Raw genomic sequence first — 14,083 nt, forward strand, 5'->3', positions numbered from 1 at the left:
CTATACAAAGTATTTTGTCAATGTATACAAGCAGGCACATACATTTTGCTATTAAGTCATGAAATCTTTTGAATCCATTCGTTTTCAGTGTGGAGGAGGAAGGCCTATTAAAACAGAGCACAACTGGCAGAGAGGTGAATCAGAGGCCAAAGGTGCATCCGCTGAACGAGAACCATGTTTTGAGGATAGATGTTGATGCTTTCTGCTTAGACTTTCGGCCCTGAACAGGCCATGCTCTACTCCACAGGTGGCCAACTCCAGTCCTGGAGGGCCACTGCCCTGCAACTTTTAGATGAGCCTCTGCTGCACCACACCTGAATAGAATAATTAGGTCATTAGCAAGGCTCTGGAGAATTTATCTACACAAGGAGGAGGTAATCAAGTCATTTTATTCCAGCGTTTTGTACCTGTGGCACATCTAAAAACTGCAGGATAGTGGCCATTGAGGACTGGAGTTTGACACCCCTGCTCTACTCCCATGTTGGGATCACACATGTCAGGTATGCTTAGATCGTCTGCAAAAAAAAAAGAAAAAGAAAAAAAACCCCGGCAACAATGGTTTGCATCCTCCTGAAACTACAAAGAAAACAATAGTTGAGTCGGAGAAAAACGAGCCTACAACGTAGAGATTGCATGAAGGCCCGTTTCCTCTGAGATCCCAAACTGTGTTTTCAAGTTCGAAAAGAGTCAAAATAAAGTGAAGTAAAGTTGATTCAGTCATGTGCAAGCTGAGTAACCACCTGGATGCCTTTTTTTTTCTTTCCTAGAATGTCCTTCCTGTGGTTTGCAGACATGGTTGTTTTTGTCCCTTCAGCACAGAAACTCTTTTTTTTTTTTTTTGCCTTTCCAGAATAAAGACTGAACAACTCAACTGTCTATAACACAAACACACACACACACACACACACACACACAAAAGCAAACTTCTTCCAACTCGATCTCTCTCACACACACTCGCTCTCCTGTCTCTGTGAATGCAATGAATGTAGGTTCTCTCACCTTGCAGCTAGGGGGTTTTAGGGGTAGTCCGGAGGCAGGATTTCCTTGATGCTGAGTTGTATTAGTCTGCTGGGGTGAGTGGGAATCCTCAGACTCTTTTCCACTGTGGTAGACCACCCTATCAGAGATATGAATACTTGAAGCACAGCCCATGCTTCAAACCCACTTCAGCCTTTTTTTCTTCTTTTCTTTCCAAGTGCGTTACTTTTGAGGCTACAAGAGTGTCATTCGTCCTCTCTGTGTGTTTCTGAAGGTCCACTCTTCCTCCGAAAGGTTAAAATTCTCTCCAAAAATATGTGTTTCTCTACAAATGCATATGTGTGTGTATGTGTGTGTAGAACATCTAGGCCACAGGAAAGCCGGTTCTCCAGTTGCTCCAACATAAGGCATGAATAAAATATCTATCTAACCCCCCCTACCCACCCACCCACCCACCCCTCAACCAGGAAGCTGATTTCCTCTCCCTGTTTTTCACATGAAGTTAATTGGAGAGCTTCAATGAAAGCAGCTGTCTTGTCCTGGAGAAACTTGGGTTCCGTTATTCTTCAGCTACCAAGATCCCCATGGATTTTATCCCTCACTCCAGCTCTTCTTCTCGCCTTCAATTCGTACCACATCATCATTTTCTCACTCCCCCCACCCCCCCATCAACTTCACTACTGCTATCAAGTAGGCCTGAGACCCCCCCCTCCCTCATCAGCTTTACGCATGAGTTTTATCCATTTTTTATGTCCAAGGTTTCATGTGTATCCGTCCTCCCCCACCTCGGAGCCATCAAAAATATTGCCTTTTTTTGTTTGTTTGTTTGTTTTTTTTGGTCTTCTTCAACAGTCTGGTTGTCCACTTCAGCTCAGCACACGGGCCAGAAAAGCGATTCTCACGACACTTTGCTCCAGTCCTGAGCGGCTCATCATCAACAGGCTGAAATATTCACACTGCGGAGTGTTATTCTGGTCAGTCGCTCCCATGTCAAACACCGTCGGTGAAACACAAGGCCATGCAGCCCGACAGAACACTCCATTTGTCAGCCCACAAATTCACCAATTTAGGAAGCGGGGAGATCCTGGTGGATGGCTCGCAGTCTCCATTCAGGCATCCGCTCCCCCGGTGGAGGATGATCCGCCTGATTTAAGAGATCCAAACCCGGCTGCAGTTCGCCACAGGCTCCGCGATTTTTCCTCTCATTCTGGAGCTTGACAAAAACAGATGTAGAGGCTGTTTGATTGTAATATGAAGAGGTACCACCTCTGGAGAATGTAGTCGCTTGAGAGAGAGAGAGAGAGAGAGAGAGAGAGAGAGGCAGGGAGAGAGAGAGAGACACACACACACTCGGAGGAAAAAAAAAATCTTCAAAAAAAAAGCAAGGGAAAAAAAAAATCCACGCTCCGTGTCCACAAGTTTCAGATGTTAAAAATCGGTGACGGCAGGATTATCTCAGTTTGACGCGAGCGGACATAAGGCGGGACCGAGCTACATAATGCTGATTTTAATGTTTGTCTTGTCTCTGCCTTTTCTGGCGTTTGCCCTTCCAATTCTTCAGCACTGCTTGACAGCGGCACATCCAATAAAAGCACCCGCAAGGATTGACCTACAGCCTTTACTGACGTTAATGCAAATGAGGAGCGAGCAGCCAATGGGAGGCGCGCTCGGCGCCGCTGGGTGGTCCCCCGAGTGCCGTGGGAACTTTGAAAGCAGGAAGAGCGCTCTCACCCGCCGTCCCCGAGCTGGCTGCAGGTACGCTGTTTACATGTTTCTGTAATTCGCTTCTTCCTGAACCTGGAACGTGCTCATCTAGTCAGGTTTACGTCCATTTATTTGCCACAAGAAGGATTTTCGGAGTGGCATACAGTCAGCAAACGTACTACGAACCTATTATTGTTTCATAAAATTAGATTAAAAAAAAAAAAAAAAGTGATATAAGAGGGGCGTGTTTTACTATTTTATGATGTAGGGAATATTAGACCACACTGTAGCTGAATTCAACAGATTAAAATTATAATTGGATTATAATTTTAATCTAGTTAGGTGCACCCTTATGTCATCATTGCTTTTTAGAACTAAAATCCCTATTGAAGCCATACGTTTGAGCTACAATAGCAAAAACTCAAACTTCCTGCATACTTTCACAATAAGAGCCCTTTGCGTTTGCTGTGAATGGTAAAAAAAAGAAAAAACACATTAAGATGGTAAATCATTTCTGCAGTATCTATGTCTTTAATGTAATACTGCCATCAGTTCTAATAATTACCTTTGTATTGTTGTGTTTTTATGATGAAACATTTATTGATGGATCCCAACAACCAAGCGACTGTTCATCCCAAGAAATACATATTCTTAACTATCTGCAACCGGTAACGACAGCTTTTTCAAGACCTTGAAAATGTGTTCTTTCTACTCAACACTTCAAAGAGGAAATGGGATTGACCATCATCCCAAGATATCTAAATCTAAATATGCCAAAATTCTCCAGTCAGGCTGCAGAGTGGCTCAGTTGGTAGCACTGTTGCCTCACAGCAAGAAGGTCTTTCTGCACGGAGTTTGCATGTTCTCCCTGTGCATGTGTGGGTTCTCTCCGGGTACTCTGGCTTCCTCCCACAGTCCAAAAACATGGCTGTCAGGTAAATTGGTCTCTAAATCTTGTGTGTGTGCATGGTTGTTTGTCCTGTCTGTCTCTGTGTTGCCCTGCGACAGACTGGCGACCTGTCCAGGGTGACCCCTCCTCTCGCCCAGAACATTCGCTGGAGATAGGCACCAGCACCCCTTCCGGCCCCATTAGGGACAAGGGTGTAGAGAAAATGAATGGATTCTCCAGTCATTCTACTTTTCAGGATCGAGACAGGTTCTGGATCTTAGATTAATGTGTTTTAGTTCAAAATACACCTATTATTCCCAGATCAGCAGCAAAAGTCTTTAAAGAAGCTCACTGAAGCCGGTCGAAGAGTGTGACTGCCTACAGTCAAATGAATCCTTTAGCAAACTCGGAGAAGAAGAGGACATCTTTGCTCAAAACCCAACATAAAAAACAGATGATAGCTTGCAAATGTTCTCCATTCTGGAAGACTTTACAGGCACCAAGTTAAAATAAAGGAGGAGCTGCCAAGGATTTTTGGATCGTCAGAGTGATAGTGTAGATTACTTACATAAAGTTAAACTATTTTCTCCCTCTGGCTTTTACTCCTTGTTGGAAAAAGGTCTATCTGACAGAATAAAAAGGGTTCAGACTCCTGCCACAATGTTTACTAGAGCCAATAAAACTATAAATATAACATGAAACATGCTCCTTTGTATAAGTCCAAGTATTTTTTTCATCTGCGGTCTGCCCTCTTATAACAGTGATCTGGATGTTCATAATGCAGAAAACCTTTGCTTTTTTTAATTTTATTTTATACTTTTAAAAAAATCTTTCACTCAAAGTTGATAGTTTTTTCAGAATTTGCAGGGTTTTTTTAGTCATACAAAACAAGATATTCAGCATATTTTCTACAATACAGCTGTAGAAAATATACTTTAAAGTATATTTTCTACAGCTCTGATTAACCCTTAACTTGTTTGTCCAAACAAGAGGCGTCACCTGCAGGTAAGATACTGCCTACCGTTAACCGCACCAATCCATACTGAATAAAGCAATGCTTTAAAATGAGGTCGAAAAAGGGGAGATTAGAACTAAACAAACAGATAATTGTGTCTAGTCTATTTGAAGGGGCCCAATGAAAAACACATACTGTACCTTAATGACACCATAAATAAATAAATATGTGAAATCATTGTGTTGTTAGACACCCACATTTCTTAAAAAGGTTCAAATGATTACTCTTGTGATTTAGTTGGAATTATTTCTACTTCCTGTTCACAACACAACACAGAGGCTTTACACGTTTACTTTAAAAGGCCAGCAGCTGTTGGGTGCCTCAGGAACGTGATTCAAATTCCCCAACCACTGAAAATGACCAGACAGACAATGAGAGAGCATGAGACTTTGGACACGAGCGATGCTTTGAGTGTTGTGCAGATAAAAGATGCTATCAGACGGACGGTAAACCAAACAAAAAACAAACTGTCCTGCAGAGACCCTGCTGCAGAATGCAGCTGCACAAAGTACGGCGATAATAACAGCTAAACACACATAAGTGACAGAAAAGCAAAGACAACGGTAAACATGTCATCCCCTCATGAATAATGCAGCCAGCTTCACTGTAAGCTAAGAGGCAAAAAAGAAAAAAACCATGACCTGTCAGTGGTCATGCTTTATATCCCGCCTGCCGACCCTTTATTTTAACATTTATTTAACATTTATATTGTTTGTTTAAGCCGGGGTGTTTTCTGTTTTATAGATGTCGTAAATCACATGAGGCTGGGTATTTTTAGTGGCTTTAAAGCTGCTTGAAAGCTCGGTTTGTTCTAAAAACCTCACTCTAATAGAGTCATGTGATGTGTTGCTTTAAGCAGCAAAAAGCCCCATCACTGCTGGTACAAAATTAAAATTACACTGCAGACTGGGAATACCGGGCACTTCTGCACAGCTCTGGGAGGCATTCAGCCTCCTGAAGCTCCTGCAGCTTGACACATAAAGGTCAGTTTACATGTCATGGGGAGGAAACATGTGATGATGGTTAATCCCACTTTGACTTTGAAGGCTATAGGCTACAGAGGGGAAAAAATGCATTATTAAAAGTTAAGGTTTTGAATTTCAAAAGATGGCTATTGAACAGAGTGGAGGAGTGTCTCTCGTGTGAAGTTGTTATTGGTTGCTTCAGGTTTAAACGAGTTCTTTCCTCAGCCAAATGTTGGCCTTAAATAAATGCATAAATAAATGTTGCAGCATTTCTTTGATGGTTTTTATTTTATCTCTTCTTCTTCCTTTTATATCTCTATATCAGAATAGTATTTTTAACATCAGCAGTTTTACCCTCAGCAACCAAACCCTACACGGAGATCTGCACGTTCTGTCAGGGTTGAGCTGGATGCTTATATTGTCTATTGCTTTTGCTTCACTTCAACAATAGCATCAAATGGCATGCATGTTTACAAGATCATGCATTCTTTGTTAGTCAACTTTGCTGAAGTTGCCATGGCCACATTTATGGACATGTGGTCCAATTGAGTCACCTTATTCACACTCCTCTTTTTAGCTTTTCTCTCAAATGTACTGTAGAGGTCAAGGCTTTGTGATGGCCACTCCAAAACATTGACTTTGTTGTCTTTAAGCTAATTTGTAAATAATTTGTTGGTCATTGTCCACAAGTCAATGTGAAGACAGTTAATACAGACAAATGTTTTTTGCTTCATCCGGCCCATGTCTCAAAAGATAGTATAGAAATAGTATATCCAGAATAGTATAGAAACCTTTAGGGCATTTTCTGCCTCTCTAAGAATTTCATAATGTTTTAAAATGGGTTGCTTTTATAGATTTGTTCAAAATGTCAGTGTTATAAAAATATACAAAAAAAATAAAAATAAATAAATAAAGGTCTGTTGGTTATTTGTGAATTACATAGATTTCAAGTGATGTTTTTCTTTTCTTTAAAATCTATTTTCCTGGAATTAGGAAAACAGCTTTTGATCCACCCTCCTCCATTTTTGGAGGAGTTAATTGATGGCTGTGATTTCAGATATATTTCAACATGCTATCACGTCATGTCTTTAGTGTTTTAACATTTTCTACCTCATCAAACCAATCTTAATTTGTGGCAAAGATGAGATGATTGTTTTTGAAAATCACCCTTTTCTTTCTTAGTATTTATTAGTATAGTATTCTTTCTTAAAACTGCATTTCCATAATGCGGAAAAATATGAACTTTTCCCCAGATGTTCTACAGTCTATTATAATCAGTATTATTGTGCTGTACAATTGTAGAAAACATTCCTCCTGAAAGTATTTGCATCTTTAATCAACATTCCTATACAAGGACAGAAGACATCAATATTCTGGGTTTAGTAAGACTGAAACACTCAGAGTTGTAATTTTTCTATTAACATTGACTGATTCCTGTGCTGCTATTTCTCAGAATTGCACATCAGTGGTGCTTTTTAAGACAGACGGCCTTATTCATCTGACCTCTTAGGTTAATTTGAGCGACAAGGTCCCTCTGAGACATAACATCTATTTCTCTTAAAATCTGATACACTTGAAAGTTTCATCATAGAAAGAAAAGCTTCAGTTGTTAAGACAAAAGAATGATATGTGGAGACATTGCAAGTTACATCCAAAACATTTTGGGTGCTGATCTCTGAAGTGCAGTTCCTAAACGACCCTCAGAAGCATCAATAGGTAGACGTATTTAAAGGCTGATAGTTTTTCAAATTCACTCCAAACATTCAGAAGTTCGAGGGGGAAAAAAAGGCAGTTGTGTTAAACTCTGAGTTCATCCTGGGAACAGTCTGTTAAGTAGCCGATCTAGTGCCATAGCTGCAAGTGCATTAACTGTTCCTCTTTATGTTTATCACATAGACATCCATACAACTGTCAGGTTATTTATATAGCACTGTTTTATGACATTATGGCATTATCTGAAGCTGTAAATTAAATAAACACACCACAGTCAGGTGAAATAGTTTCATACCAAGGTTTTTTTTGTCTGGATGGTCTCAGGGAAGCCTTATGTTATCCTGTGTGCTGAAAACAACAATTTATAAATTAGATGAGAAATATATTCAGGAACTGGGGAAGCAGTGCTGCTTGGGGACATTTAGAGTTCCCTCTGCAGAGCATTGCAAGGAAAGCTGCGTTGTACGTTTTCTCTCTCCTCTTATCTTGTTCTGGTATGTGTTGAATGATGATCCTGATAAAGGTGTTTTGGTTCCTAGGACAGAATTGTTCAATATAACAAGCGCTGAGGTCCAAAAACTGTGGACCTCAGCGCATTCATATGTATGTATATATACTGCTTCATGCGCTGTAAGCAAAGTTACCGTGCTTTCTTTTGGGTTCATTTGTGACTGTTCTAGTATCTAATTTAATATCTTACTTCACTGCTCTGCTCCTTTGCATTAACAATTTAACTGTAGTTAGTTTCTGATGAACTCCTTCCATTTGCTGATTTTATGTTTCTTCTTCTTCTTCACTTTTATTTTTCCCAAAACTGCTCGACTTTGCTATGAACCGCCTTGATTGCACACTATGTTACTTGGCTTTCTAAATCTATATAGTTTAATTGCAGTAATTTGTTGCATTCTCTACTTAACTGGGTAGCCAATATATCCATAAAATCCAAATCATCAGCCCTCCATCATAATGTTGGCATGAAGAGATCTACTTTTCTCTAGTTGTTGAAAATCAAATAAAAACATCACTTTGGATTTCTTTTTTTTGCCTAAGCCAAATTTTTTCCTTTTATTTTTTTGGGGTATTCTTTGTGCTTATTTATCACAATTAATTTGTATCACTTTTGCACATCATTAGTACCAAGAGAAACGCTAAAGCAGGCCACGTAACAGTGGTGACTTCTGTCGGATCTGGGTCAGATTTGGTCCACCTTGTTGATCATTTGAATGGAAAGCATCATCCGTGACATAAATAAACAATGTTATAATATTTAGCAAATATGAAACTTGTGGGATTATGATGGTTCCTTTTCTGGTATTCCGGATAAAAGAACAGCTAGAACAATCTCTAGATGCGTATCACCAAAGCAACATATCTTGATGCAGTATAGAGCACCACTAGGTGTGACCTCGCTCATTCACTACTCGTTTATGAAGTTTCAAAGTTTCCCTTCTTCATGTTAACGTTTTACTTAATTTTAATGGAAAATTTTAAGCTTTTATCACAGCTATCCTTAAAGGAGGGAATGTGTTATCAAAAATGATCAACTTTCTAAATTGGTGAGCGGATTTTCCCCAGAGACTGCATTTATTTAAACTGATGGTTCAATTTTTCTAATTTTTACAGTGTGAGGTTATGGTATAAAAAGTAAGGAAGTGACATCATCCACAGTGACATGAGTCATTTCCTACCATGGCCACTCAGGGAGGAAGAAGCCATTATCCCTAAAGCAATAAATGAAACAAACAAGCAAAAACAAATATTTAAAGACTTTGTTTCCTGTCGTCAAATTCTAAAATATGGCTCAATGTTAATTTTTGCAACCATAACTCACTCAAAACAATGCAATAAATAACTATTTTTCACAAGTAAATTAAACCTTATAAAAACAATCCAGAGCCAAATCAATGAAACTTGAGACTTTTTAATTACAATTTACTGTCATGACATACTACAAAACATCACTTGCATCACTCTGTTGAAACAAATTTCCTCTGAAATTCATCTCCTCTAAAATATTTTAAGCAGTTTAAAACATTGCAATTGTATAAGCAGTACATAAAATAAAATAATTATACCCTCATGCATTTTCAGTTTGTTGAAGCAAATAAGTAGCTCAGCGGAAAAAGACTGGCAGCATGTACTGTAACTGGCCCAAATATGCAACAGGAGAAAACAGCAGAGGAAAAAGGTATACAAAATCTGATATGGACCTCATGGATTTTTACGAAAATATATAAAAACACTTATTGCTGGGAAATCCAATAAAAAGAGTTGTAAAAGTAAAAGCAGAGGTTTTCCAGTTTAATCAATGTTTCTACAAATGTGATAAATGAATATGGTGTCTTGAACCACCTAAAAGTTTTATACATGTTTCTTTATAAAAGATATTGGAAAAAGGTAGAGTTGTGATTTCTCAGGGTGCTTTTCATTATGCAGTTTCCTTGGTTCTTAAATGTTCCTTCGTCTTATTACAGACAAAGGAAAAAGACATGTAATATAGGAGACATTTGCTCCAGATACCTACACCTACAAGTAGTTGTAGCGAGAATGCAAGGAAAAGAAGGTCTGGATAAGAAAAAGCACCCTGAGTGTTCAAACAGAGGTAGCTTCTAATCTCCTGTGCCCAAGTTTAGTGACATTCGCATACCAAATTGTACCTTGTCCTCAGAGCATTGGCTTTTAGATGGGTAAGCTTCACGCCTGCCAGGCCAGAAATGCAGTTAATATTGAGATTCCTGTTTGAAATAAACCAAAGATTCTTGCTATTCAGCATGTGTGTGCTGTTTATCTCTTAACAAAGCTGTTTGCAAAGGCACTCCAAGGTCCAGCAGACCAAAATCATCCATAAATGTTCAATTAAGACACAATCCGGAGAGGAGCTTTTGGTCGAACCAAACCCCCTCCCCCAAAAACCCACCCTACTGTCATTTGTTTCACATGGGTTTAAACAAATTTCCTAAGTTAGGATTTCAGATTTGCACACAGCAGATTTGATCAGATGTAAGCTCAATCTTTTTTAGTGATGTTTAAGTATCTGAGAAGCTTCCGGATTGAGGCTTTAGATTTTAAAGCTCAATAAAAACTGCCCTTTTCTGGCGAGGTTAGTGGAAGTAGGACTCCAGGTTACCACGGCGGCGGACATCGGTTGTCCAGCAGTGGAAGCCACCACCAAGTGAGTTGGCATGGCGAATGTTCACCTTTATGGTCTTGATACCTGCTCAAAGCAAAAAACAATATATTTATGTTTTTTACATTTATGTTTTTTAATTTAAGAGAAGAATAATTTAAAAGTGTTGCACTCACCGAGGTTTTCAAACATTTTATGAATTGTGCCTTCATTGGCGTCAACCAAGACACGCTTCTCATCCAGCATCAGCACATTCATGGACAGCCATTTGGAGGACATCCACAGTGGATGATCTGCAGAAACGTTTGGGTTTTTTCAGTAAAAAAAGCAAATCAACAAAACAACTTTTTAAAAAATTCGAACCAAGCTTTAGCTGAAGTACACACCATCAGGAATCAAAGGTGTCGGTGGTTTCACAACAGTCCAGCCGGCTTTCTTGAACATGTCAATCTGAGTTGCAGATTTTTTTAAAAAGAAGCACATAGCAATGGACATCGAGATCTGTCATGAACAGTTTATTTTCACATCCACAAGAGGGCAGCAGAGTACTCTCTCTGAAAATACCTGGCGACATGGGCGATCAGGGTTCGACAACACCAATCCGGGGCCGATGATGTTAAAAGTGGCATCAATGTGCATGGGGTTGGGATCCTTGAATGAGATGATGTGCACCTTGTAATCTGGGGCCAGATGGCGCCTCATCCACTCGATACCCATGTAATTTGTAACCTGCATTGGGGCAGTATGCAGAGAAAAAGCCTTATGACCTACCCCAGCCATGCATTCAGTTCTGATTCCCTGTGGATTGAATCAGTACTGCTTGGCATGAGAGCAATGCTTTGCACCTGACTCCTCTGGACGAAAAGGTCCCTCCCGGCTCGAATGAAGTCAGCAGCATCGAAGCAGGGCTCATGCTCCGTGGTCACAAACTTCCCCTGGGCAGCCAGCTTGTGTCTGTCCTCCACAGTGCGGATGGGGTAGTCCTGGTTGACAGGAGAAAATAATGATTTACACCAGAGCAATTAAACTGTGTGGCATGGTCTCTCTTCACGTACGACGACAATAAATGGCACGGGGCAAAGAGTTCAGAGGCGATATGAAGAACTAGATCCAACAGCGCTTGCTGCTGCTGCTGTTTGAGTGCCTCACCTGATCATACAGGTCATCAGCCATGGTTGGCTTAGGAGCTGTGGTCCACTTTGCACCTTTTCTAAAGTACTCCTTGATCAGAGGCCTATAGGCACGGTACTCAAAGAACCGAGCCCTCCAGGCCATGGGAGCTTCTATAATTTCATTTCCGACAACCATGAGGATGTCTCTTGGCATGGCAGCATACATTCCTGCAACATGTTCAATAATGCACACTCGTTATCAGATAATAACAGTCAGATTATGACTGTAGCACCAGTCAACGTTACACAATGCTTTTCACCTGTGGACGTGAAGTCTGGAGTTTTGTATTCGACAGACCAGTCGATGGGTTCTGGCCTCTTGACAACGACGCCCTCGTGACGCAGGATATTGCACATTTCTTCAATCTCAGCAAAAGCTTTTTTCAAGTGGTCCGCAGGAAAAGACTGGCCCCCATGCTTCTGGTAGAAGGGCCAGTACTTCTCGTATGTGTTGGCCTAATCAGACCGTCACGACAGGGTGACACATAGTTAACATCACTGTCACACTTTTACAATTTGCGCTTTGTGGATGGGTCAGAGGAGACGCTTACTTTCACTTCCACAGTAAACGGAGGCACGTGGGCGTTTTCGGCTCGCCCCACGATCACCTCCTCAAGAGGGTCCCATTCATTGTAGCTGCAGACGGGACACTCCTGGTGAATGGGCTCAGTAACAGGTTCCTCTTCAGCTGCTTGGCGTTGAGCAGCAGCTGCTGCACTTGAAGTGCTCTGGAAGGTCCTCTGCACCCAACCTGCAACTGACCGGCCAAGCTGAGCGAGAAGAAAATGGATCAGCTTTGGGCTTAGGCTTTGGATTAAATAATTTGTGAGAAAATATTTGCACAAAAATTTTCTTTCTTTTTTTTTTGTGGAAAATGCATCAACTATTTGATTTTAAAATACAGTTGTTAGTCATTAGCGCTGAGCAGGAAGCTGTTTCAAAATGAGCATATTTATCAATGAATTTGGTTTTATTTTGGTGCAAGAAAAATTAAAACATTTGGAAGAAAATTTCAAAACAACGTGGTTTAAGGCAAAAAAAAAAAGAGGATCAAAGAAATATAGCAAAGATGAAACTGCTCCAAGACTCCGACGAACACTGATCTCAGTTGGAAAGATTGGTTGGGTGCCAAAGTACATGTGTTATTAAGAATCCTTATCTCTTAGAGATAGAGGTTACAGTATTGGCCCCGCTGGCTCCAGACCAGCTCTGGAGTCACAGAGTTTGAGAGCCATCTGCTGTGAAACAGCTGTTCACTGTCACTCAGGGACTAAAGAAAATAAAGGGAAGAAAACACCCTGCACCGTTAGGAAAATCCAGTCTTTTTTGTTTTACTTTCTTTGAAGTGATCAGTGCATTTCTTGTTTTAGTTTTGCATTTTCAGACATCTAAATGGTTGAGCAGACAACCAGCACATCCATAAATCAATTAACCTGAGTTTAACCCAATCAGCTCAGATGTAATGAAGAAAAAGTCGAACAAAATGTCTTTATTCACCTTTAAAGACTTGTGTTTTCATTGAAACAAAAGATCAGTGAGACGAAATAAAAGCATGATTTCTCTTTCTTTGCTGAAAAAATAAAAATAAAAACAACAACAACCAACAACAAAAAAACCATAAAACCACCAGAATACAAACCATGGCTCCGATCAGATGGGCAGCCTCGGCCCCCCTGCTACCTCCTCTCAGACATCTGACTCGCAGCATTGTCCACAGAAATAATGAGCGAAACCAAAGGGCAGTGCCGGATCCAACTTTCTCTCTCTGTGTTTGCTATTGAAAGGAGACACTTTAGCTTCAGCAACTTTATAGGAGCAGAGACTACGTGTCTCTGAGGTCATTGGTTGCTTTTCATGTTGGGAGGCAACGTGACTTGAGAAAAAGCATTTCTGAAACACAATCCCTTACGCCAGCAAATTCTTATCAACTGGGCTTTTGGCGTCCAAAGCTTCAAAGAAATCTGAAAATGGATGAAGAACCGGTTCGGTTCGGCCGGATGTTTCTGGATGCGCACATGGAGCGCTCAAGGATGTTTTGCAAGCAACAAAGTTTTTAGAAGTTTAATAGCAGTCTTTGATTTTAACTTTACAGAGTTGCCTTCAGGGCTTCATATATCAGACTATGAACAATGCGAAAAAGCACAAATCCCAAATGAATTAACTTGATAAATGATAAAAATCAATAAAACATAATATATATATAACATATTTTGCATATTATATTTAATCTAATACACAGCAGCTGGTTTAAGAGGATCTCTATGTGTTCCGGTAGTACTGATGATGTCCTGTATTCTGTGTTGTGTGTTTTGCATGAACGTGGCTTTGTGATATTCTTTAATCAGGCTCTTAGGAGCAGTGTGGAAGTCAGAAAGGTTTGAGCAGAGCTGACACAATTGGAGAGATAGAGACCTTTGCACAGGCTCCCACAGCACATGCTTCACTGGACTGTGCTCACATGAGTTTCACAACCACCCTCTCCCTCCCGCAGACCTCAGTGACTTCTGATATGTTCTTGCC

At 40.3% G+C, this 14,083-nt stretch overlaps 2 protein-coding genes across 4 annotated transcripts in view; both read right to left on the reverse strand.

Annotated features, from left to right (window-relative positions):
* The window catches only part of pde8a (phosphodiesterase 8A), a 61,184-nt gene extending 58,604 nt beyond the window's left edge, over positions 1 to 2,580 (reverse strand). For 2 of the 3 annotated variants that reach the window (XM_028013967.1, XM_028013965.1), the window contains exon 1: positions 1,000 to 2,580. In XM_028013967.1, coding sequence (XP_027869768.1) covers positions 1,000 to 1,152 — 153 coding nt within the window. In that variant the 5' untranslated portion in view covers positions 1,153 to 2,580. The remainder of the gene's footprint in view (positions 1 to 999) is intronic. The other variant, XM_028013966.1, reaches the window with a different exon arrangement.
* Positions 2,581 to 9,169: 6,589 nt separating this feature from the next.
* gatm (glycine amidinotransferase (L-arginine:glycine amidinotransferase)) lies at positions 9,170 to 13,348 on the reverse strand. The gene is made up of 9 exons (XM_028013756.1): positions 13,203 to 13,348; positions 12,115 to 12,333; positions 11,824 to 12,019; positions 11,541 to 11,731; positions 11,237 to 11,374; positions 10,956 to 11,120; positions 10,778 to 10,841; positions 10,568 to 10,684; positions 9,170 to 10,478 (listed from the first exon to the last, which is right to left on the reverse strand). The coding sequence occupies exons 1-9, from the start codon at positions 13,269 to 13,271 to the stop codon at positions 10,366 to 10,368; spliced, it is 1,272 nt and encodes a 423-aa protein (XP_027869557.1). The 5' UTR covers positions 13,272 to 13,348; the 3' UTR covers positions 9,170 to 10,365.
* Positions 13,349 to 14,083: the final 735 nt, after the last annotated feature.

This window comes from Xiphophorus couchianus, chromosome 4 (genome assembly GCF_001444195.1).
Source record: "Xiphophorus couchianus chromosome 4, X_couchianus-1.0, whole genome shotgun sequence".
NCBI lineage: Eukaryota > Metazoa > Chordata > Actinopteri > Cyprinodontiformes > Poeciliidae > Xiphophorus > Xiphophorus couchianus.

Coding starts and splice junctions, on each gene's coding strand:
- gatm (XM_028013756.1), bottom strand. CDS start 13,271: ATGCTGCGAGTCAGATGTCTGAGAGGAGGTAGCAGGGGGGCCGAGGCT. Junction 11,375..11,540: donor CTGATGACCTGTATGATCAG/GTGAGGCACTCA, acceptor CCTGTCAACCAG/GACTACCCCATCCGCACTGT. Junction 10,842..10,955: donor CTGATCGCCCATGTCGCCAG/GTATTTTCAGAG, acceptor TCTGCAACTCAG/ATTGACATGTTCAAGAAAGC.